This window comes from Hemibagrus wyckioides, linkage group LG13 (assembly GCF_019097595.1).
Source record: "Hemibagrus wyckioides isolate EC202008001 linkage group LG13, SWU_Hwy_1.0, whole genome shotgun sequence".
Lineage (NCBI taxonomy): Eukaryota > Metazoa > Chordata > Actinopteri > Siluriformes > Bagridae > Hemibagrus > Hemibagrus wyckioides.
Window position 1 is genome coordinate 11,433,095 of NC_080722.1, and position 25,705 is coordinate 11,458,799.

The 25,705-nt window shown below is 40.3% G+C and overlaps 1 protein-coding gene across 2 annotated transcripts in view; it reads right to left on the reverse strand.

The window, feature by feature from the left end:
• Positions 1-3,499: 3,499 nt before the first annotated feature.
• The window catches only part of zeb1b (zinc finger E-box binding homeobox 1b), a 59,949-nt gene continuing 37,743 nt past the window's right edge, over positions 3,500-25,705 (reverse strand). For both annotated transcript variants that reach the window (XM_058407171.1, XM_058407173.1), the window contains exons 2-8: positions 22,232-22,390; positions 13,187-13,342; positions 11,525-11,727; positions 11,155-11,266; positions 8,959-10,676; positions 8,157-8,337; positions 3,500-6,336 (exon numbers count right to left, since the gene is read on the reverse strand). In XM_058407171.1, the coding sequence (XP_058263154.1) occupies positions 5,609-6,336; positions 8,157-8,337; positions 8,959-10,676; positions 11,155-11,266; positions 11,525-11,727; positions 13,187-13,342; positions 22,232-22,390 (3,257 nt within the window). In that variant the 3' untranslated portion in view covers positions 3,500-5,608. The remainder of the gene's footprint in view (positions 6,337-8,156; positions 8,338-8,958; positions 10,677-11,154; positions 11,267-11,524; positions 11,728-13,186; positions 13,343-22,231; positions 22,391-25,705) is intronic.

The following is a 25,705-nucleotide window of genomic DNA, read 5'->3' on the forward strand; positions in this document are numbered from 1 at the left end:
ACATTACCTTTCTGGGATTGTGGCATGTGATCTAAAGGTCCATTGGGGAGCTGAGAGGCAGATATTTATGTCAATGTGTAGAAGTGAGTGATCTATTGAGCAGGGTCGTGTGCAACAAACCCCGCAGTGTGCACACGTGGGCAGTGTGAGTCTCGCTACTCAGTCACGTGATGTAGTGAGCCATGTGTGCAGTGTCCTGATGCTGACCATACTGAAGTCACTTGACCACCAAATTAGTTGTAAAGATTCAAATACAACATGCTTTATGTTTCTGGTCAGTCACTCAGATGGAAATTGCTTTAAAATATCCGTACGATGTGAGAACTTGGACTGCTTTTCTGTTGTTTTCTCCCTACAAAGACCTCTTTATGTCATACTTGCACATATGCTATACATGTGCTGGTAAGAGGATGTAAATGTTACAGCATGCCTTTACATCCAACTTGTCTCCTGAATGAATCTTCCTTCACCTCCTCCATTCAGCATAGAACCGGTATCAATTTTGTTAGCACATGCTTTCTGAATATTTTTAAATATTTAAAGGAAGTATTTCTATAAAACTGTAATGCCATGTACTATGTTTTGCCTTGTGATGAAATCGTAATCCATACTGCCAGCTGTTTTTTTTTTCCCTACAGATGATGCTCTTTTAGCCGCTTCTCATTTTTCTTCTCACTTTCTGACAGCTTATTCTAACACAGACCCAGAATAATCTGTCTTTATGGTCTTTCCTGCTCCACCCCTGCCCAATTGCATGTGCATGCACTTGTAATTCAGCATTTAGCATAAGTACACTGTACTTCCAAACACGCCCCATGCCCCCACCTTTATCTCTCGCTCTCTCAGTGCTCTAATGAGGTTAGAGTGGGCGGAGGCAGAGAGCGAAGTGGATTAGTGTTGAACTGATAGACGCTGGCAGCAGGAAGAGCGAGTGATCCTTCCCATGCCCATGCTTCAGGAGGGGTCGGCTGGGATAAACTCCCCCTGCCCCTTAGGTGGAGCTCTAATTGATTTTTCTACCCTGTGCCATCTGGCTCTAAGCGCAGCAGGAGGGAGGAGGAGGAAGAAAAAGAACCCCTGAAAATTGAGTTGCAGATCCACACAAGATCCAGCGCATTGTTCAGGCAGCAGTAGGACGACTAGAGCGTTAATGTACAATGGAGGTAAAAGGTCATGAGTCTGAATACGTTGTAATTGTGCCAGAGTTTGAGGTGGTGTAGAGGTGAGTTCAGTAACAGGGACACTGGATGGTGTTGGTGAGTAAAGGGCAGTACAGGGGACAGAATAACAGTGATGAAATGATATAAGGAGAGCACAGGAGAATGAAAACGATGAATGAAAGAAATTTGTAGAGATTTCTACTTGGCATTAATTGTAATTGCGGTAAAACATTGACTATTGGACTATAATAGACCTCCTTCCTCTGCCATATTTCTATCGGGCAAGGAAAAAAGGGCAGGATTGAGAAGCCGTGCATAAGCTGAGACGATTTCTGAGTCATGATTTCTAAACCAAATCCTGAAATTAACAAATTAGTGAGCATTTCAGTACTGTAAATATTTTTTCCTCCTACAATAGGGAAAAAAAAAAAGGAATCTGCCCTGAAAATTCTGCAGGCCAAGAAATTTTCAAACATTACAAACTCCACCTTTAGACAGATCACTCTCTGTAGTGTCCCTACGCAGTCGCAGTATACATACACACGCAGGGGTGTTTAGTCGTCATGTGCTAATGGGATTCATGCAGTATGTATGTTGTGTCCAGTAAGTGGTCTGATGAAAGCTTGATTTACTACAGGACATCAGGCCATGTGTTTCAGTATGAGACATCACATTACAGTGTATAAGACGTTGCCGGGAAGGGTGTAGTATTTTGAATTATACCTGAGACAAATTGAATTTCTACCTTGATTGAATTAGATATAGGAGACAGAAGGAGTAAGAAGGGTTAGAGAGAAAGAAGGATGGAGAGAGCGCTGCATTGTCACTGAAGAGCAGGAGGGCTACAAGCAGTGAGCTGAAATTTTGAAACTAATGCAATGTGGTTGAGAGAGTGCCGTCCTGACCAGATTATTGGACTATACCTGATTCTTGATTTGTATCCACAATTATGGTGCTTTACATATAGAGATATTTATAATTTCACTGTAAATCAATGAATTTTACAGATTATGCTCAGCTAAACAAGTACTTTTTTTTTTTAATCAGAGGTCTAAGGAAAGTGCTCTGAGATAGCTATATTGTTTCATTAATGATTGATAGGTGATCAATTAAAGACAAAAATACAACAATAAAGTTTCTTCGGAATGTGTTTGGCCACCACAAGCTCAGCTTAGTTTCTGCACATTTGTGGAACTGTACTGCAGTGATGAACTATCCTAAATTCAGCTAGTGTCACTAGAGTTACTCGCAGGTATTGAACAATGGGTGGGTGAAATGTACACATACACACATCTACAGATAGACAGAGAGAGAAGACTCCACATCAGCATGCGTTTAGCCATGCAGCATCAGCGCAGAAGAAGCTAGTGTGGCATTGGCATCATTTTCAGACTTTTCATCAGATTATAGATTTGTGCATTACTAATTCATGCTCTCTGGCCCAAAAGCTGCCCTGAAATCCAACCCTGATCAATGCCAATAACCTTGGGGGAGTTCTCAAGGTTAGGAGACTTTTTACTGTCCATCACATCTTTGTTTCTCTTGTGTCTTTTTCTGACTCTGGCTCTCTTCCTCTGTTGTCTAGACTGCATTGCATTAGTTTCTCTCCTGTAATAAACAGGTGTTTAGTCTGGCTAGCGCTCTGTACTATTACAAGAGTCGAATGGGAACAGGATCTAGGCGAAAATAGATTAATAGCAGATTTAGGAGTTTACACAGTCAGTGTAGTGTGTGAATTAATACGGGGAAAAACTATAAACTGTTTTCTTCAATTAATGTCAGTTTCTTGGGAATAAATCCAGCATCGTATCGTGGTTGTAAATGGTACCTGTAAAAGATTTTGACCTCTAATCTTTAAAATCACTTTAAGTATATCCACAAATCAGTGTTATTTTTTTTGTGATCTTGTTCCTTCTGTTCTCTCTGTGCTCTCAAATAATAAAACCCATAGAAGAGCAGAACCATCAGATGGTGTTTATGTTGAATAATATTAAACTATAAAGACACTCATCCTCCTACGACTGTTTGTTTGCTCTCAGCTGTATTCCATCTCAAATGCACAAAATAATTTTATTAGATACTTCCGTAAAACACTAAAATACTGTGGAACTCATTTTTTTTTTTTTATAATTTTTTATTTATATTGTTGTATATTGCGCTCTCCTCCTGAGTCCATTACGTATAGTCATACAATTATCTATCTTCTCTCAATCAAAATATCCCAAAAAAGGTTCTGATTTCTGTCCATTTTCTTTTCGAGCATTTCCTGGATTTGAAAACGTTTCCAAAAGAGGAAAAAAAAACAAAAAACCCCATATCTATCCCAAAGCAAATCACAGTTTTTTTGTTTTTTTTTTGTTTCTTTTTTTAATTTGACATCTATTTAAAGTTTCATTGTGTGCAAATGATCTCGTTACAGAGAAGCCGTGAATTCTTGATTTATTTTATTGTGAGACGGGGAGTCATAAAAAACAAACCAAACAAAAAAAGAAAAAAAAAAAAATCTATCTATAAAAAATATATAACCACAGATTAAAACAGGGACATATAAAACAAGTCGTGGCCATGATGTTAACACATTGGCACAAATAAAACATTTAAAAAGAAAACAAAGAAAACAAAAATCTTCCTCACTGACAACATTTTGGCTTTTGTAAAAGAGTAGCACAGTTTTGTGGTTAAAGACGTCTGCACATGTAGCATACAATTAAATTATCAATGTTCAGTAGCTTCCAAGTCTAGTGGGGGGGTCGGGGTTGGGGGGTGGGGGGTGGGGTAACTCAACGATGAGCAATGTGAGAAAAGAAAATCTCCAATATTTCAAATACTGGGTGTCAAAAAAAAACAAAACAAAACAAAAAAAAATAATTGAAAATGTGAAAATAATACTCTTTCTGTTTTAAAACACTTTGAAATGCCAGAGAGCTCTCCCTAGCTTTGTATTCATTCATTCTTCGAAATTATTCTTCATACTAAAATATATTATTGTATTAATACAAACTACAATATTGTACACTACACTGTGTAATAAATAACCATAAAGAAAAAAAAAATATAAAAAAATAAGACACATAAATATAAAAGGTCTCTAAAAACTAAACTTATACTGATGATGAGGGTGAGGAAATAATACTGCCATGACTGCAAACAAACATTACACAATGTTCACTGAGAAACAAACACAACAAATCCAACGAATACTTTAATACTGACTGTTTTAGGAAAGCAGAAGGAAAACAAAAAAAGAAAAGTCGAGGTGAAAAGGTAACGGCGGGTTCGTATTTAATACCTGAAGTAAAAAAGTGAATGCACAGTTGATCAGATGAAGAAGTGCATCAGACAGGTCAAGCAGAAACACTTCAGAGCTGGAAACGTTTTTGTTCTTAGATTCCTGACTGTTTGTGAGAATTAATTTGTTCCTTAAAGAGGCAGGAACAGTCCTCTGGGTTAGGACTAGTGGTTGAGGGTCACGGGGTCACAGGTTTTGCTACCATGTTGGGAACATGCTGTTGAAGAAGAGTGTGAGAGAAGTGCACCAGCTCTGTGCAATGGCACTTAACACATGCATGCTTTTGCATAAGGGGGAGGGTCTTGGGGGAAGCGTGGGGGCAGCAGGGGTGCAAATTAGACCCATCTAATCACTGACGTTTCTAAAAAATTTTTTTTTTTTTTTGGATCTAGGATTGTGTACCACCCCCATTTTTTTTTTCTCTTACGTTTAAGGCTCACAGACCACTTCCAAACGAAACAGACAGACAGATGCCGAGCTAACGTCGGCTAGCATGACACACGGGTTAGCTCGAGAGTATTAATACTGAAAGGTAGACATTAAACAAGGCCCACAGAGGTGTTCATCAGTAAACTGGGAGCATGGTAGTGCACAGGATCGTTTTTCCTTCATATGCAATAAAATACTGAGTTTTGTTCATTGGCAATAAAAATGTATAGAAATCTCTCCCAACTGTACAGCTTTTTTTTCTTTTTCTTTTTTTTTTTAAGGTTTAAACAAGAGTGACAAAAAATTAGTAACACTGATAAAAACAAACCCAAGGTGTTTAAGTAATAAAACGTTATTAGCTAAAACGTGTCTAGCTTTTCAGTCTGTATATGTAATTTTTTTCATTAAACTTTGTATTCATACAAACCATAAACACTGAAAATTGTCCTTATGTGGAAAAAAAAAAAAATCACTAGTTTTTTTTGTTGTTTTTTTTTTTAAATCAGGCACACAAGGGGTTTTATACACAGTAGTGGGATAAAATGCAACGGCAGAGCTCCTGCGCTCTCGCTATCTCTCTTCTTTCCTTCCTTCCTTCCTTCCTTCCTTTACCATTTCCTTCAATCCTCTGGAAGCAGCCACATCTGCAGTCTTTGTTCAAATTAGTAAAGTTTTTGTAAAACTAAGTAGCAAAGAATAAGAGCGAGAAAAGCCCTGTTGTGGTTTCTCTTCATTTCACATCTCCATTTTCACTGGGGGCGTTTCCTTCATTTCCACCCCCCTCCTTCACATTTTCTCCTTCATCCTCTGCTTGCTCCTCTCCTATGTTTTCCTGCATGTCCATCGTTTCTGAGTTTTCCGTCTGCTCTTCATCTTCCTCGTCGTCCTGCATTACCACAACCTTCATCATCTCTCCGTCGTCTTCTCCCTCTTCTTGACTTTCCACTGTACCCTCCTCCTGTCCTCCGTTCTCACTTACCGCCTCCTCATTTCCTGTGTCCATCTCCTCCATCCTGTACTGCTCTCCGGTGTCCTCCTCGTCCTCTCCTCCTTCCTCGCCGATCCTGACCACCTGGATTTCGTCCTCGTCCAGCACGCTTCCCGAGCCTATTGCATCTTCCTCCTCGCTCTCCTCGTCCTCCCTGGCGCTGCTCCCTCGTTCATCAGAGTCCAACTGAGACGGGGGCGAGGCGGCGCTGCTTGCTGCTCCGGGCTGCTCTTCGGTGGTGTTCTCCTCCTCCTCGTCCCTCTGCACCAGGCTCTGGCCGTGTGCCTCCTTCTTACAGTATGAGTAGCGGTGGTTCATGTGCTGCGAGTAAGAGCCGGAGTGAGAGAAGCGCTTGCCGCACTTGTCACACTGGTACGGCTTTTCTCCCGAGTGCAGACGCAGGTGCTCGATTAGATGATGCTTGTGTTTGAAGGCTTTGCTACAGATCCCGCATTCGTGAGGACGTTTACCTGTAGGATAAAGGAAATAAACGTTTTTTAATGCTTTATTTCACTTAGGAGCAACATCACCATCGTACTCATTAGCACCCCTGCATGGAAATAAGTCAAAATGAATGACGAACACTTTTTCTAGTATGTAGTGAAGATTGCTGGCCAAACGTTAAACATTAAACGCCCAGATTTTTGTCTCATCTGACCACAACATTACGATTACAAAGCGTATTTCCAGGAAAGCTTGGTGAAGTTCACTCCATTTCCAGCTAATTGAGTTTGCGCAACCTTTCCAAGCAGCGTTTTAAAGAGGTGGAATCTAATGGTTCATTTTTAAAGCATTACAATCAAGAATCAAAGAATCTGCAATTCTGTAACATTCATCACTGGCTTCTCTCTTTTCTTTCCCCTTCTCTCTCCTTTGCTATGCACAGGAACGGCATGCTCACGGGTCAATTCCTGGCAACTGTTGAATTGATCAAGACTATTTTTTTTTATCCTGATACTTAGAACACTTTCCCATGCAAATTAGTTTGCATTTGCTTTTAGGAGTGTCGATGATTTTGCCTCAAAAGAAATAAAAAGGGAAATTTCTTTTTTTCCCCTCATTCATCATCTAGTCAAAGGATGGGAATCCAAATGTCTTGTAATTCTTGCAAGGTCTTGTTCACACTACAACTGATTTCTGTTACTGGAACAGACACAGCCGATTATTCCTGCTGTCTGGATGTGTGTGTATGTGTAATTTTTTTTTTTTAAAGCAGGCGAAATTTGGAAGTTTATAAATTTATAAAACTGACAAATAATGTGTTGCATACAATCACTTACTCAACAACAGCCCTGGAAATATATTACTTGTTACTTAGGACACACCCAGAGCCACCAGTTTTCATTTTGCTTTTCTTGTTCACTTTCCTTTTGCTTTTTGTAATCGTTTTAAGAATTCATGCCTGTTGTCGGTTGCGTCATTATCAGTCCGGGTCTTTGTGAATAAAACTGTGCTTGTCCAGGAAAACATCCTACAAACACCATAAATACAGTCTATAAGGTCACTTGATAAAGCGGATGGTAATTCAACAGTGTTCTCGGTTAGTTCCATATTTTACATGTTTCTTGGGTGGGCGGATATACCTTTCAAGGCCTGCTACTATTACAGTATTTATTTTCCCCTTCAAGTACTGAGTAATTATCACACCGTTATTCCAATTACATGCCGTCATACACAGGAGATGAGAAATTGAGCATCTTACACAAGCGCTTTAAAAGGTACCATACACAGACTGGCTTATGAAGCTGCTTAGTGACAAATACCTCTATATTAATCTCCTTTCCCCAACCTGCTCACACAGGATTAAGCGCTACATGTCATTATGTATCCATGGATAATAAAAACCAAACAATGAATAAAAACAGAGTGTGACAGCCCCTGGGCTGGAGGTAAGGGTTATATAAACCGTGGCTTTGGAGAGAAGGAAAGAAAACGCACAGTGATGTCAGTAGGATGTAGGCTGCTGGCTTTTGGCTGAGTATCTAAACAGAAAGAAGTGAGCAGTCCTTGACTTAACTGAAATCTTATGCTTCCAAAAAGGGAGAAAATTACTAACAGATTGTAATGCAACACACTAGGTTCCAAGTTGAAAGGTAATGCTTTTGGCCAGCAAATGATGAGAGGAAACTTCACCACACCCTCCCGCAGTTACAGTATATTTGTAATATGTAACCATAATATTGCAACTCAAATTGTTCTGGCAGAATTTCACTGTGTGTTACATTCACAGTGTTATTAAAGCAGGGGAATGAGCTGATCTCGGTATGCACGTCGGGGGAAAAAAACATACCTGTGTGTTCGTATTTATGTCGAAGCAGAGAGCTGCTCTTCTGGAAGATTTTGTCACACAGGTCACAGGCGTACAAGCCATTTTCGGTCTTCTTCATCTTCTTCCTCACCGGCCCAGAGTCTGAGTCGGTCTGTTCCTCCAGCACAGAAGCCACCTCTGAACTGGCCTCCTGCTTCTCCTCCTACACACACACACACACACACACACCAACAGGTGTTACTTTTGTTTTGTCTAATGTGTATATTTTTACTATGCCACCTCCACAGGTATTTCCCCCACATGCTACAGAAATCACTGCAAGTGTGAAATCATGAAGCAACATCTGACTCCATTAGGTTCATGTAGGCACTCTGTTGTACACTGTACAAAAATAGTACATCTTAGACTACTGGTATTATGATAAACTAAGTAAAGATAACAAGCTGGATAGTGATGAGAGCTACAGTGGCATAGAAAAGCTATGATAATCATCAATATGGGTTTATAATGGTATTTTGTTCCACATGTCAAGTAATATGATATAATAACTAATTCTAGATGTTCTTTAAACTTAAACTTTGTTAATGTCTTCTGCATTTTGTGTAAGTAGTAAAAAAAAAAGTAAAATTTTAAGCAAACATTCATTCTCAAAAAAAAAAAGAAAAAAAAAAGAAGTGTGGGTTTCTTTACTAATGCACTACATCAACTAGACCAGATCGTCTAAATCATTATATGGTGCTGAGTATACAAAACTCATGAACACTAATTCTTCTATTTTCATTCAGTACACAATAATTCACTCCCATGTTTTCACTGGTCTCACCTTGACACCGTTAACCTGCAGTATAGCCTTCTGTGGTGTGTCGCCCCCTGCTGGGCTGGAGGCTGTAGTGGTGTAGGTATAGGCTAGCTGTGGGATAAAGATGGTCTGTTTAGTGGTGGTGAGAGTGCGCAGGCACTGCCCGGGGCCTTGCTTGGTGATAGCCACCAGAGTGGGCAGTTGAGTGGTCACAATGTTCAGGGGATTGGCACTTGTTTGGCTGGCATAGATGGCAGTGCTGGTGCTTGCATTGCTGAGCACTTCCTTCTTTGTGCAAACCAAGTTCAGAGGCTCGTCCTGAGCTGAGTAAACAGAGTGAGCGCTGGTTGTATTTGCTGCTGCTACAGATTTTGGGAGAGACAAATCAAGAGGTCCGTCTCCTTCCTCTGCAGTCTGGGCTGGCACAGGCCCATCTGCAGATAGATTTAGTGGTAAAGGGGATGTGGGGCCATTTTCTGTTCCGCTAATCCCAGCTGTAGTGCCCTCTGCTGGGCTACGAATCTCCATCTCTTCCTCCTGCTCCTGCTCCTCCTCCTCTGGTTTCCTTTTGGTATTCTGCTCTGACGTTGACTTGAGGGTTTCCTCTGAAGTGCCATTAATGTCTATCCCGTTAGTCTGCTCTTTCTGGGGTGTGGCTGTGGAGAGCTCCATTGGAATCTGCCCATTCTGCATCTTCTCAAACCACTTCCTGACAATATCAGTAGGAAGATTGACTGACTCTGATATCTTTGCTAGCTCTTCCTTGGTGGGTTCTGCATTTAAGGCAAAATAAGCCTTTAACAAGGACATAAGGTTCTTCAGTGGGGGCTGCCCAGGACACAGTCCAATATCTGCTTCAGCCTTCTCCTCCAGGTGTGTTCCGTTAACCTCCTGTTCCTCCTTGCCACAGTGTGTGTTTGTCGTGTGATTGTAAAGTTTGCCCTTCTCCTGCTGCCACTCTTCATTTACAGTGATGGTGGTTTTGTCCCTGGTCGTCTTGCTTTTAACTGTCAGGTCCTCGGGCAGTCGTTCAGCCTTACAGGAGTCTGTATTCTGCTCCACCGGCTCTTTCTTCAAGTTCTGCAGAGCTGCCTGAGCCTGCGATGGGTCAAGGCTGTAGTTGATTATGATCTTGGCAGTACCGTCCTGGTCAACTATGGGAAGACTGATGGCTTGGATAACTTGCTGAGGAGCCTGTGCAATAGCCACTCTGCCAGTGGTTGCAGGCTGGCCTTTGGTCTGGGCATTCTCCAGCACCTGCCTGATCACATTCCCATCCACTGCCACCTTTAGCATGTTCTGGAAGTCTCCTAGATTAATGCTGATTGGGGAGACCAGTCCTACAGTGGGGAGGACCACAGCCTGGACTGCTCCCTGTAGAGGTGCTGCTGCCCCTCCTTGGAAAACCCCGTTTACTCCTCCAGGGGCAGCTGGGGTAACTACCACAGGCTTGTATTCATAGTCCAATGGCTCAGACTTAATCTGTGTGATCGGGAGCTGCTCCTGCAGGGGTTTACTATGGTCCAGTTTATCTCGGGTCTGAGTTCGGGCATTGGCGGGGGAGGAGGGCAGGGATGGCGAAGGACACTGAGGGGTTTTGGTGCCTCCTGCGGTTGGTGAGGGTCGTGGTCGGCCGTTGACGGAAATAAGGCCGATGCATTTCTTGCTGCTGATATGGGAACTGTAGGAGCCGGAGTGAGAGAAACGCTTTTTACAGTTGGGGCACTCGTATGGCTTCTCCCCTGTGCAGACAAACAGACAAACGCTCTTACACTTTTGTTTACATTTATGATGTTCCACAAAACTACATATATAAGATCTTGTAGCAAAATCCTTCCTCGTCTGCATACTTTAATTCATGCTAGCATGGTTCTATTTTATACTTAGCTAGAAATATCTCATTCATTAGGAAAATTAAATAGGAGGCTGGAAAAATATCTTCATAACAATTACATGCAATGACTTGTAAATAAAATTAAGTAAAGCAGACAGTTTAAAAAGCCCAGATGCTCCAGATGAAATCGATTGCTGCACAATTAGTTTCCTTTAACTGCACAATTAAGAGCCAGTATAAACACAGGCATGTTTCCTATTTCAGAAGGCTAGCCAGAAACTACATATGCAAGACTTTGGCGGTGCACACTAATGTTGAATTTCCTTATTAACTAACACAAATACACAGACAGACATGCAATGCCAAAAAAACGTTAGCGTGCTCACCACTGTGGATACGCAGGTGTTCTTTCAGGTGGTGTTTGTACTTGAAGGCTTTGCCACATTCAGTGCACTTAAACTTACGGTTTCCTCCACCCCCTGTTTGGGTTACGTGCCGCTAGAAAGAGACAGAAAATGTGCTTTATACTGCTGTAGAGTTCCATAGGTGTATTACTCTTCATAAAATATTCAATGCATCTTAATTTATTTAACATATTGAGAAAGTAGTTATTCAGCTTCACAAGACACGAGTTAAAGAAAAACCCATACAGTTATCTCAAGAAAGATAAATATTGAATTAAAACACTTTCACAGAGGCGATGCAATTTCAAAAGGCATGTATGATGAATTAATCACTGAAGGTTAAATGCAGTACCTGGTCTCTGCCTGCTTTGTGTGCGCTCATGTGTCGGTCGAGCTGTGTGCGGTGGGAGAAAGTGTAGCTGCAAAGTGAGCAGCTGAAGTTGTCCTCGCTCTTCTCGTGTCTATACTTTATGTGCTCCTTCAGAGATGTGTAGCGCTTGTAGCCACGAGAGCAGTAGGGACAGGTGAGGAGCTGAGAAAACGCGTCTGGTGTGCCTGAGAGAGAGAGAGAGAGAGAGAGAGAGAGAGAGAGCGAGAGAGAAAGAGGCAGAGCAAGAGTGGTAAGTGCAAGGACAGTGATATGAATACAAGGACATGTCTCTCACACAAACACACACACACACACTAACACAAAACATATGCTCTGTGAATGAGACGTGATTTACAGAGAGACACAATTAAAAAATGAACAACTGATCCACTGAAACACAACACAGCATATGCTATATAACATATAAAAAATGTATAACATTAATTAATAAACAAATGAGGCTTTGAAAAACCACATCACCTTGGAGGCCCATGAAAAGGTGTGAGTGTATGAGTGAGAGTGCATGTGTACACATGTGTGTGTTATTGTGCTGAATGTGAAGAGTGTGTGCTGAAGTAGAGCAATATGTGAACTTCAATCGCACAGTGTAATAGAGAGAGGCCTTTGATGTGCACCGAGTGACAGCTACAGCACAACTCAACAACTCTCTCTCTCTCTCTCTCTCTCTCTCTCCATTCCAAGATCTTCAGCACAAAGAAAGAGAGGAGCCGAGAAGAAATGAGGAGAAACAAAGCAAGTGGAACGGGTGCTTGGTAATAACACAAAACAAAGAGATGAGCAATTGCCATAGAAGTAGCTGGGAAGGAAAATATTTTTTAAAGTGGGTGTGTGAAAGGGCAAAGAAAGCTGGCTTAAAACGTCGGGAATGAACGATGTGAAATATATTTTTCTAATTAAAATATTCTTCTGGTGATATAAGCAATTTACATAGGAATATAGATAATATTAGGTATTTATTAACTCAGCTTCATATTCATGTAGACACAGTAACTGGTAAACTATTTTGCCACTGATATTCAATGAATGCAAGTATCGGAGCCGCCTAATCATCACTTCGATCTTCATTAATCATCTGAATTATTCATAGGTCTAACTGTGAATAAGAATTGAGGTGCACCTGGCAAACATTTCTATCTACCTTTATCTAAACACCCCCAGGTAACATATTACCTGTTAACAGGTAACGTATTAAACTCCTGTAGTCAGGTGAATCGCTCCCACACACAGACATGAGAAAGTCTCTCAGGTATGAAAGATTTGCTCAGGTGCTGCATTTTCCCACTTTCTGTTCAAACAGGTGAGGTGGAAATTTCAGTCATCAAAGGCAAACTGTGTGTTAAGAGGTGTGTACCTGGGTGTGAAATTTGTGCTCTGTCTCGATTCTGTGAGCATGTGTGTGTGTGTATATATATATATATAAAGGTGGGGACCAAATGTCCCCAGAAGGATAGGCATATATAACAGTTTTGTCCTTCATGGGGATTTGGCTTGTCATGTTTTTATTTCCTTTTGGTGAATGAACTTAAAGTTTCGGGTAGATGTAGCATGGAATTATTTCATTATATTAATAATGTTATGGAAGGTCCTCACAAGGGGTGTGTTTGTATAAGTGAGTGTATATACCATTCTCATCATGGCCGCTGGTCTCTGGTGTTCCCTGGCGTGGTTCGTCTTCTGGTGCCTCTGGGTAGATGACGGCTGTGTCTCCCTGCTGAAGTATTTCCTCAACAAGAGCATCTCTACTCCTCTCATCCTCCTCTGACACACACTCCTCTTTCACTACAACACACATAATTTTATTATCGCATACATATAACCTCATCGCTAAACCCATGATCCAGTCTGGACCATTAAAGTTACAGTCTGTAATGAATAGAAATATTTCTAGAACTAGGCTCTATTATTCATATAGCTACATAGAGGGTAATACATTGCAGTGAAGTGCAGGTTCCTGTTCCTGTTTATATTTTTCTGGCCCAGAACTTATCTCCACCCCAGCATGAACCTCTATGGGAAATTTACGACTGATATGATGGACAGCACTCTCCACCACCATCATTAAAAACACCAACTAAGGGAATAAACATATTTCAGAAGAATGGTGTGCATAATTCCAGTACAGATCCAGTGATGTGTGGAATCTGTGCCAAGCACACTGGAGCTGCTCGGGTGGCTCCCTAGACATTACTAAAACTTTACTTTAGACACTTTTCCCTTAATTTATCATCTCTGGTAAAGGATTGTCCGTGATTCATTGCAATTTAGCAGACGGCTCTTAAAGCACAAACTGCTCCCTGAAAAAAATACTTTTAAGTAATTCACTGAGTCTGAAAATTTGATTTTGCAAGATGTTTCAACAAAAAAAACAAACCAAAAAAAACATGGCACATGGCTCATGAACATCAGAGTAATACATTCAACAGTCTACAAAGCTCCTTTGGAACCACCTCAAGACCTGTAATTCTTGGTATAATAATTCCACATCTAACACACTCGGTTTATTTCCAGTCCTAATCTAACCCACCTGATTCAGATAATCAGTGTCTTGTAGAGCAGATGAACATTAGAGCCAGGTGTGTTCGATTAGGATGTAAACTGAACTCTGCATGACCATTACATCTCCATAAATATGTAATGGGTACTCAGCTGAATCTGATGATGGATGAGAGCTCTGCCTGTATCGTCATGAGTCATGACACTCCCCACAACTCACCCCAACCCTATGCTAATTAGCTCTCCTTCCTTATTGGGGAGGAAATATCATTAGCGAAGTCAGGGGGCATTGTGCTGTGATGGAAAATGCTTGCAGATACCTGGCTGTACCTGGTGCTCTTTGTATTTCAAAGCACAACAGTGACATGTATGTGGAATTCCACAAAGGTCGAACAGAATCTTACATCAGCTTCCACAGCAAAGACTCTAATAAAGTTTGGACTAGCTTTTAGCAACATGCACGTGTATACATGGCGGCTGCCACATCTAAAAGGATAGACCGGACACATCCGCTGCTCCCACTGGCTGGTGCGGTGACATTATGACGCCATATTCTGTTGTTGCTAGATGCTGAGAGAAAGGCTGCACATCTCTTTTATTGATATAAATGACGGTATTGTTTGGAATCCATAGTTCACACACTCACGGAAACACAAAGAAAACAATGGAGATGCTCGATTAGAATGACTCATCTTTCATAGGTACTGTATATATATTCATATTCTCACAGAGAGTGTTGTTTAATATGTGAAATATTACTCTTGGAACTAATATATTACTTCTTACATATTACTTGCTGAAAAAACCCCCCAGAAATATATTACTTATCACATTACGCCCTAAAAGTTTGTAGCAGGTATGCCCAGTCTATCCTTTTAAACGTCTACGATGGCTGTCATGTACAGTATGTCAGAAATGAATGCTACGTGTCTGTGTGGTGCAACACCAACATGACCACTAGGGACATTGTACTGTGACGTGATATCAGACTGAGGGATTATTTAATGGACTAACATGCCATCTACATTGGTGAGACTGCCATTTTTTTCTGCGATCTATGCCAGATGAACAATAACCAAGCAAATATCCTCCACAGCCACCATTTTCTTCAGACGAAGTAGTTAAAGAAGAAGTGATGTTTCAGCTCTACAGTGCCCCCTAGTGGATACAGTTTTTAATCCTCCAGGAACACAAGGTATGCAGAAAACAACAGTATGTGAACATTATCTGCTCATTATGCATGCATAGTAAAAATTGAAGTATAATTTGCAGCTCTTATTTGCCAAAGAAGGAAAAATAGCAATCTGGAAACCAAATTTTTCACCTAGTTCCTTTAATCTAGTAAATATTTCAGTACAAATTTGCTCATCATTCGTTGTCTAGGGCATGCATAAGCAGCAAGGCCCAAGGTGATAAAATGTGTAGGGCATAGTGTACACACTATACAACATCACCTGATTTCCACAACAAGGTTCCCAAAAACAAAGACTGTTATCAGCAAACACTGTAGTCATCAAGTGACAGATTGATATCAAGCATGTATACTGGCGATGCAGGGTTCTGTGCTAGACAATGTTAAATGCACATTAAAGCCACGACCTGGGAGATGTCAGACACAAGTGTGAGATGCTGATGCATTATACATGAACGCTGTGTTTCAGAGAGAGAGAGAGAGAGAGAGAGAGACGGAGAGAGAAAGAGGAAAAGAAACGGTGTGTGTAGGTTTTCAACACGTAATTAGAAGATCAAAGTCATAATTATAAAATCAAAGTCACACAGGCAAGAGACACTTAGCCCGCTTATAAAACAAACAAAACAAATTAGTCCTGAATAGCTAACTCAATCTCTCGATTTCCCAATATCCCTTAATGCACAAACTGTGCTCAACCTCCTGTAAAATGAACCGCTTAATTGGAGCACTGCGCTCTACTTCTTTATCGCTCACTAACGAGAGAGAATGAAGAAATGAAGGCTTTGGGAAAAAGCAAGCCCGGAGGCTACATATGTGTATCTCTGCCTGAGCTCTGCACTTTCTCATGCGTGCACGCTCGAAATGAGTCCGCAATGTCAGCAATTACAACTAATGGCATTCGCTCGCAACTCAAAACAACATTTGGAACACCTGAGGACAATTGTGCATTTGGGTGTCAGAACGATTTAAAGAGATGTATGCATGTGGGTGGTTGGGGCGAGTCAAATACACACCGTCTCTACCTCCTACTTCACTGTCAGCAGCAGTGACTCTGTTAGACAGGTGAGGGACAGTGGCAGTGTGCATCTGTCCGGCATGCAAGATTTTTGCAGCCAATTTATCAGGAAGAGTAAAGAAATGGTGCTGCAAGTCGGGGAAATGCTTTGAGTGGGGAAAAGGGGATTTATATAGATTACATAAATTACAGATTTCCATGCTTAAAGCTACACATGAATAGCTTGAAGAAGATGAGGGGGGGAAAATGGGCCATTTTTTCCCCCCTGTATCAGATGCTTAGGAGGTGAAATGAGGCAGTCACCTCACAGGCTGGATGAGACAGATAGTTTTCCTCTACAAACTTGAACAATTGTAAGGTTTTCGTTCTGCTCTGGTTCTGTGTGCCTTGTCCTATAGTGACAGAACACCGTCTTGTATGAGTGCAACACCCCAATCAAATGGCCATGAAAGCACAACATAACAGCCCTCGAGGTGCACTGTAATACTCAGCTATGTGTGTATTTCTGTTTGCCGCAGTGTTTTTATACAAAGGGAGCACAATGGTGCAGTTGTCAGAGTGACACTTACTGAGAAAGTACAGACACTGACATTCAAAAGGAAGTCAACCCTATGTATACATAAGCAAGAGGAAAATGTGACTTCAAGTGTGTGATAATTTGCGAAACATTTTACATTCAGTTCAGACCCATTCCTCTCTTATAATACGCACAATAGCAAAACAACAGCAGTGCACAGAATTACAGGAATGAGAATTTTAGATGAAGAATATTTAATGGTTTAAGCAAATTGCAAAAGTATCATATAATGCATTTAAATGTGTTGTATGCCTGAAGTCAAATAAATGATAATAAGTAATTTCTGGAATTATTGTAAGAAATCATTTTAATGTAATTCTTTCCCTTGCCCCATTTAATATTCAAAGGTCAGGACTTTCACAATTGGACTTGTGATATTTCAGAAAAATACTGGACCAAGATTTAAATCATGATACTACTGAGTACACTAGGACAATCATTATTCTTCACTAGATTCATCTCTAAAATGATAGAAATGGATGTTTCTCAGTCAACAAACATAAATTAAAAGAGAGAAAAGAAAGAGAGAAAAGGAGGGGGGACTCAATGATGCTTAGCGATGATAATGAATATACAAATGAGGCCACTTGTAACAGATGTTGGCCTGCCCTGTGTAAGCTTGTGTTTAAACCACATTTTCCCATAAACTACCGAAACACGTCTCGTCCATTCATTCAAATCTGTGAGGGATCGGTGCCAGAGATAAAAGAGAGCTCTGGCTTTCCTGAACGAAAAGAAAGAAACATGAACAAAAGTTTAACAACATATGGTTAGTTTAATGTGGTCTAAAGGCTGCAGTTCATGTCTACTTCCTCTCCTGCTTGCACACACCCAGGTGAAGGTAGAAGATCAGAAAGCACACATCATTTGACATGATGCAAAGATGCGTATGAGTCAGCGCACCACTTTGGTGTAAAATCGTGTTATGGAAAGTACAAAGGGTTTTTTAAGAAATGTTTTAGTGCCGGATGTATCGAGGTTATGTTGCAGAAGTTTAGCAAGGGGTTTTTTGTTGGTGGAATATTATTCACAAACTATAACAGCGCTAGGTGTGCCAGGTAAAATCGAAATATTCCCTTTAGATTGATTCACAAGAAGAATGAGATTTTACATAAAATACTACACTAAGACATGCTCAATCTACAGCCTAGTGATGTACTTTAACTAACATACCTGCACTACATTTCCCAGAAATAACAGATTTCACATTGTGTCAGGATCCTACTGGAAGTTCCCCATGACTCACCTGCCTGCATTTCTTACCGTACTCGGTGTCAAGAGACTAATCATATTAAAATCCTTCCCTGCTGTTCTGACTGAGCTGAACATACATCCATTCGACTATGAAAAACTTTAAAAATACATATTATCTTTAAACTGGGGGAATAATAATCCATTACATCAGAGTATCTTTAATGAAATGAACAAGAGAAATATTATTCTGCTTTTCTTTCCATTTTACTGTTTTATTGAATTATCAAGCACAGAGTTAAAGGCCACGGTGTTGGCTGCCAGGCCTTCTTAAAGATATTGTCAGTGTTTTCTCATCACAGCTGTGAATGCAATTAGTTAGTTAACTGCTCTGGGTAAACTGGACCTGTTAATGTGAACACACCTGGTTTGAATTAGACAGTTTAGGTGATAATAGGCTGCCATGTAGCTCGGTGCTCTGTGCTGCTGTGTGGAGCGATGGTCTGCTGTATTATCATGTATATGTATACCAAGAAAAAAAGCTGTGTCGCACGCCCAAACCAACAGAGATCTCCTTAGTCAGCTTGCACAATATTATAGGCATTTAGGGTTTACTTTTTATAAGAGTGATGGAATAGGACCTTTCACATAGTGAACTTTTGGCATTTTCTCCCATATGTTTTAAAAATTTGCTTTAATTTGCATTTAATTTAATATGGAATAAATGAAATATAAAAGTATCTATTGAGCTAAATCTTTAAGAAGTAAGACAAGAAAGCAATTTCTGCATAATTGCCAAGACATATGTATGTACATTACCAGTCAAAAGTTTGGACACACCTTCTAATTCCATGGTCTTTCCTGATGTTTATTTCTTTCTACCTTGTAAAACAATGCTGAAGGTGGCTGAAATCCACAATAATGTCCTTTGAACAGTTGATATTGAGATATGTCTGCTACTGATGCTCTGTAAAGCCTTCATAACGGCTCTAATCTGAGGTGCTGTTAATTGGTGATTTCTGAGGCTGGTAACTCTAAATGAACTTCCCCTCTGCAGCAGAGGTCAGTTTTGGTCTTGCTTTACTGGGATGGTCTTCATGTGAGCCAGTTTCTTCATGGTGCTTGATGGGTTTTGCAAATGCACTTGACAATACAGTTCTTGCAAGAACTATTCCAGAACACCTGACCTTCGTGTCTTAAAATAACAACTGACTGTTGTTTTTTGTTGTCATTACATATGGATTACTTAAGTCCATGTGTGTTATTTCATAGTTTTGAAATCTCCAGTATTGTTCTAGAATGTAGAAAATAAATCCCTAAACAAAAAACATTGAATTAAAAGGTGTGTCCAAACTTTTGACTGGTAGTGTATATTTGTACTATGAAAAGTAGAAAATGCCTAGTAGTTGGTTATTTTTTGTCTGTTAGCTTGAATTCAGCCGCAGTGAGATTCAACAGGTTTCCCCAGACCACCGCACAGATCTGCTTTACTGCATATGTTTTTCTTTCCCTGACTCCTGAGCCCTCATTTATCAACTGTACGCACAGGTATTTTCTTTCTATTTTGTAAAGTGTGTATATGAGCAACACAAAATATGGGCTTTATATTAAAATAAACATTTTCTCAGATTTGTGCATATATTTACACACAGCTTGTATATGCAAAGTACACAACAGAGGAAAATAAAGCTTGAATGGAAAACGGGTTGCCTGAAGGTGACTTGTCTTGATCGTTGGTTTGGACCCTTAAGAATTTGAGTTTTCTATGAAATACAATTCTGCATTTCAGTTATATGCAAATACAAACATTTTTTGCTGAGATACCAAATTACATAAAAGGTTAATCCATCAAACTTTATTATAGACTCGATGTCCAAAGTGAAAAAAACAACAACAGCCGGACAACATATACAGCCCATAACATCTAACACACACAATGAACAGGAAGAAGAAGCAGAAGAAGAAGAAGAAGAAGAAGAAGGAGAAGAAGAAGGAGAAGAAGAAGAAGAAAATTAACGGTGCTGGTGTGTTAAAAGTGTGATTTATCTTGCTCCTTTGCTGAATTTAGAGAGTGCATTTAAGGATTAATCCAAATTTCATAGGTAAATTCTCTGTGGTTTATCATCAGTCATTCCCAACGCAATAACTTTTTTCCACCAGAGATCCAAGTTCGAAATGGAAGCAACCTACATAAATGTGCAACGTTTAATACCTGGTCATATCATTATTGCATCTATTAATCCCAAAGGTTTTTTATAAATCCTTGCTTCAGGAACTTTTTTTTTTCTTTGCAGGTTTCCCAGTGGCGAAATCATGTCTGTTATTTAGGTTTCCCATGAACACTGATGACTACACACCATATATGGTCAATTGTGGGTGTGTCTGTATTTAAATGACCGGCGGCATGCACACAGCGGCTACAAACAAATGGCATTTTTTTAAACTTCACTCCCTCTTCTTATGCATGCGATGTATCCTAATTTTATTCTGCATATGAGAAATGCATTTTAGAGGTTTATGCATAATCCAGTTTGAATACTTTTAATGCAGTGCTGATAAATGAGGCCCCAGGAGCTCTGATCATCTACATATTAAACACACATTCTTTTACCTGCTGCATATGCATGTCAAGGCCACTTTTCTGGAGTATAGTATTTGGTTTTTTGTTTTTTTTTTATGATGTGATGATTTGAGATGTCTGGAAGTTTCCAAATCACACTAGAAAGCTTGGGTCATTTGGAATAAATGTTTTGCCAACGGAGCTTGGGAATGTATAATTTACGAATTGTGAAACCATCATAAAATCTTTGTAAACACTCCAAGAAAACGCGCTAGGGAATGTAGCCCTGTTGGAAACGGGTGGGGGAGGCAGCGAGAGCACAAGCTCTCCTCCCTCTTCGTTTCTCAATTTCAACAGCTATTTAGTTTTGTAAGACTGGAAAAAAAAGCCACCTTCTTTTGATCCTCAGGTAGTTTGCTTAACCATTTCCCAAAAAGTTCCAGAGTGTGCATTCGGAATACTTGTGAATGTGAATAGCGAGGTGAATTTTGAAACCAGGACCATTTTTATTCCCTTGGGCCCCCTGTCTACCCTGTCTTCTGCACCGTTAAAGAATCTCTACTTGTGTAAGAACATGCAGTTGGACTGTGAGCTGAGGGCACAGACTTAACAGAAAACTGCCTGTGTAGCCACGGCACAATCCCTGAGAACTGGAGTGGTGTGGTTTCATTCTGGGGGAAAATAAGAGTCGACAGCATGCATGGAGGCAGTGATTGCTTTTAATCATGATGATTGAGAGGGAGCAAGAGAGTGTGAGTCTCTGTTCTAAAGACAAGAGGATGAAGTGGAGGTGTACAGGGTGGATGGTTTGGGGGGGGCTTTAAAACAAACACAGAGCCCACAGAGAGTCAGTCTGTCTGCCTCTGCTTTAGGTAGGGGGAGAGAAAGGCGAAAAAGAGGATGGAGAGCTTAAAGAGCAACAGGGGAATGAGTGGGAGAGGCTGAAATTTGAGACAAACAAAAAAACAAGGGTGAGTCGATACTGTAGACCTGATACTGCTAATGAATGTTTTACAGCATATGAGTTATGGGTAGGTTAGGTGTGTTAGTGTGTATAAGTCCCACACTTACATACACAATATCCTGACAGGCCTGAGATTCAATTAAATATAACAACAAGAAAGAGAATACATGTTAACAATTCAGAAAAATCTTGGTTGTCACTAGAGAAAAAAAAATATTCCCACTCCAGTACACCAGTGTGCTTGTAATGGTTGTGAGGCCAGTATATTAGGTTAAATTTACTACCCAATCTCACTCATGTAGCACACACACACACACACACACTAGCTGAATACACTCTATGTGCTGTAAACATCCACTCCACAGCAGCTCAAATCTTCTCCAGATCCTCCCTAATGTCCCACACACCCTCATTCATCAGCTAATAGCCAGGAATTATGGTGCTTAGCATTACACTATTTCTTTAAAACAAATTTCTAACTGCTAATGCCTGATAAACGCGTGCCTTTCATCATCCATCAAAAAAACCTGTCTAAATCATGAATACTAAAAAAAAAAATATCTTGTATAACTGCACAGAAGTGAAGCATTTTAGTTTAATATTACTTTACTATTTTCTTTTATGTGAAAATACAAATTTTCCTCTAGAAATAAAATACCACTAGCTGGAATGTTACCTTCATCCCATCTGTCCTCAGGGCCGTTGGCGTCATCGTCGTGGGCAGCGCTGTCACCGTCGGCTCCATCCACGGGGGTCCCGTCTTCCTCCACGATATGGAGCTTATCTTCATCATCAGAGTCTGACTGGCCTTCCAGTACATGGCTGTAGTTACTCACTGCACACACACACACACACACACACACAGAAGAGGGAAACCATTAAAGAGAGGTGTTTATAAAATGGATGCAGCGAGGGACAAATACACAACCTAAGAGAATGTATACACAGGATGTAGTCTGAGTGAAGGAGCAAAGAAAGAGCAGATTCATTAGGTGGAATGTTGGATCAGGGCTGTCCTGTCACACATCTGATTTTATTTTAATCACAGTAATCATGAAGAAAATTCACTGTGTTATACTGATTTTGTTTGTTTGTCTGTTTTTTTAGAATGGTGAAAGGAACAGCTGGCCAGTATACGTCAATCAAAATAGTTGACACAGAGTGTGGTACATTTTTTTTCTACCCACATTGCAACAACTTCCACCTTGTTCTGTGATAGAGTTTTAGCTCTCTCTCACAAGCCGGCTGCCAATTAGACAAGTCGCTCGCATTACAGTAGCAAACAAACCAGTGGAACATGAGAAGTATTCCTCTATTTATATCCTCCTCAGACAACAAGCTGGTAAATTTAGTTACTGCAGGTTCAGCTGTCAGGTGTCACAGTTTGCCATCAGGATTGAAATATTATTAATCGCACTGTGTTTCATTCATTTGTTCTTCCGCAACATTTTTATCCTGATGGAGGATGCGGTGGAGCTGGAATCTGTCTCGGAAACACACTCGGAGTGCAAGGGAGGAATAGACCCTGGATGGTATGCCAGTATATCAGAGAGCACCATGAACACACACACATTCTTACACATGAATTCACACCTAGTGACAATTTTAGAATAGCCAAAACACCTTACTGGCATGGGAGGAAACTGGAGCATTACATTTGAAACTGGCAGTAATGTGATCTCAGGACTGAACTGGGAACACTGGAGCTGCGAGGAAGCGATGCTTCACACAGAAAATTCAAGCCGACTTGAGTCTACTCTAGCTCCTTATATCTGAAATGAGCTTCATTTGCTATTGTTCAGTGGATAACACTGATGTTTCTTCTAATGAGAAAAGAGAAAAAGTGATAATGAAATGCTTTACGAAGACAGTGGAGAGTGTGTGATCATGAGTGACTGTGAGCTGCTCTGTGTACATTTGTACTCATCACAACACAACCACCTGAGAGAGGCCAAAATCTGTTTGGTTGTGTCCGTGTTCAGCACTGAATTTCTTTGTCATGTCACACTCCACAGTAGTGGTTAAAGCTTCATATAAAAGTACACTCTAAGGGCTTTAAGAATTTGTAGTCTTTAATAAGTTTTTCTGTTTGTACCTGGCCTACTATGGGCGATATTTTCACAGGAAAGTTCCCAAAAAAACAAAACAAAAAAAAAAAAACCAAGGCAGTTGGGTTTTTTTCCCCCCATACAAATGTTTACAACTTCGAAGTAAATGGTGATATCAAACCCATTTCTGCTCTCTGACATGCCCCAAGTGCTTGTTCAAAAAATTTCACGGCATTATAATCAACCACTAAAAATTCTGTGTAAAGTTATCTGAACAGAGGTAACATCTCAAGACTGAAAGCCACCAATGTCCTGACTTACTTTACATCAGGCTTACATCGATAATTCATTTGTTTATACTGACTGAAAATGTCAGATAAGATGCCAGTATACTGGTAAAAGCGTTAACAAACACAAGCGGACATGTTAGTCAAATCTGGTTCGTTGGCCTATACCTGGATCAGATACCTGCAAATCTTGTAGGACTTGTAGATGAAGTTACAGCGGTAATATTCATCATTTCAGTATACAGAGTACAGCTACAGCGTTAGAGGCCACATGGGTAATCCAATCCATATCTTATGTTTATAAAGTAAACTGTAGTACTAACAGAACATTTGATAGCATGCAGAAAATATTTCTGCAGTCCTGCTACATAAACACTACTTAGAGAGTACTGGTCTGTAAGGATGACTTCTAGGCAATCTCTCCAGTGCTCCGTTATCACTCCACATCTGATCTCTGCCCTCACTGTTTTTATACCTCTTAATCTGTGTGCTTTTTTTTAGTTAGATAAGACTAAGCAGCATTGATTTGATGTAGCTGACCAGACGACCTTAATTAGCAGCGTGTGTATGTGTATGTACGTGTGCAGGAGAGAGTGTGCTTGGCTCAGCATGATGTGACATTCTATTAGACGAGGGAATGATGGAGCGATAGCCTCACCTAACGAGTTCTCATTCGTTAAGGTAAGTGCTGGCTGAACGGAGCTGGAACCAAGCTGGCAGCATAAATCACACTTAAAGAGTCTGTTTCGTAACCATCAGCAGTACGAGAAAGATCGAGTTGTGAAGATGTAACATAAAATATATAATAAATTATATCCTGATGTATCCTATGAGCTTCATAGCCTGGCTTTTAATATAAATTGTAGTCAAGCTCAGTCATGAAAAAAATAGGATTTAACCCTGACAGATGATATACAACTATACAGATTTGCAAACTTCATTTCCTATTGTTACTCTGAGAGTCCTGCTGAGTTTAAAGCAACACGGAAGCATTTGTGGTAGTCAGAGGAGTTCACGTTTACAATCTGAGACAAACTCCTGATTCCTGTTTACAGAGAAAAGAGAACACTACAGTCAGGAAATGAGTGTGAATGTGAATAACTGTCTATAGCTGAGTGTGTGTGTGTGTGTGAGTTAGAGAGAGAGAGAGAGAGAGAGTGAGATAACACTGTTCTGAGATAAGTGAGTGGGTGAGCCGTGATAGGGTACATACACTAAAAACAGTTCCTCCCTAAAGATCATACCCTCAGCCCTGTAGTCTTTCATTGGATTAAGCTAGTGGGACATTTACTCACTACGAGAAGAGTCGAAGTCTTTTCTTTCGGGTGCAGAAACACATATAAGAGCTAAAGTGTATTTTGTTGATAGAAATAGAACAGAAAAGGTGTTAGAGAAAGAGTGTATTCGAAACTGAAGGTGTGCCAAAGCACCGCCATTTTTTACCCACCCCCTTCATCCCATCTCTCTTTTCCACTCATCTAAGTACCTCTCTTCAGCCCGGCCAAATCAATTTTCCTTTGAGAGGCGCAAAGTCAGCACAGGGCTTGGCTATGGAGCTGAAACTCACACACACACACACACACACACACGTCTCCACTGCTCACTGTAATACATTTACATTAAGCTGATTTTGTGCTTTTTATCCCTTGCCCTTTTTTCAGTTCTTTCTCCCTCTCTAACCTACACTCTTTTAATACTGATAGCAAATCCGGTCAATCTCTACACCATCTTCTCGATCTCTCATTTTTCATCCGTCTCATTTGGATGAATCTGCAGAATTTAGTATGTTATGACTCATGCATGCACAGCGTCTAA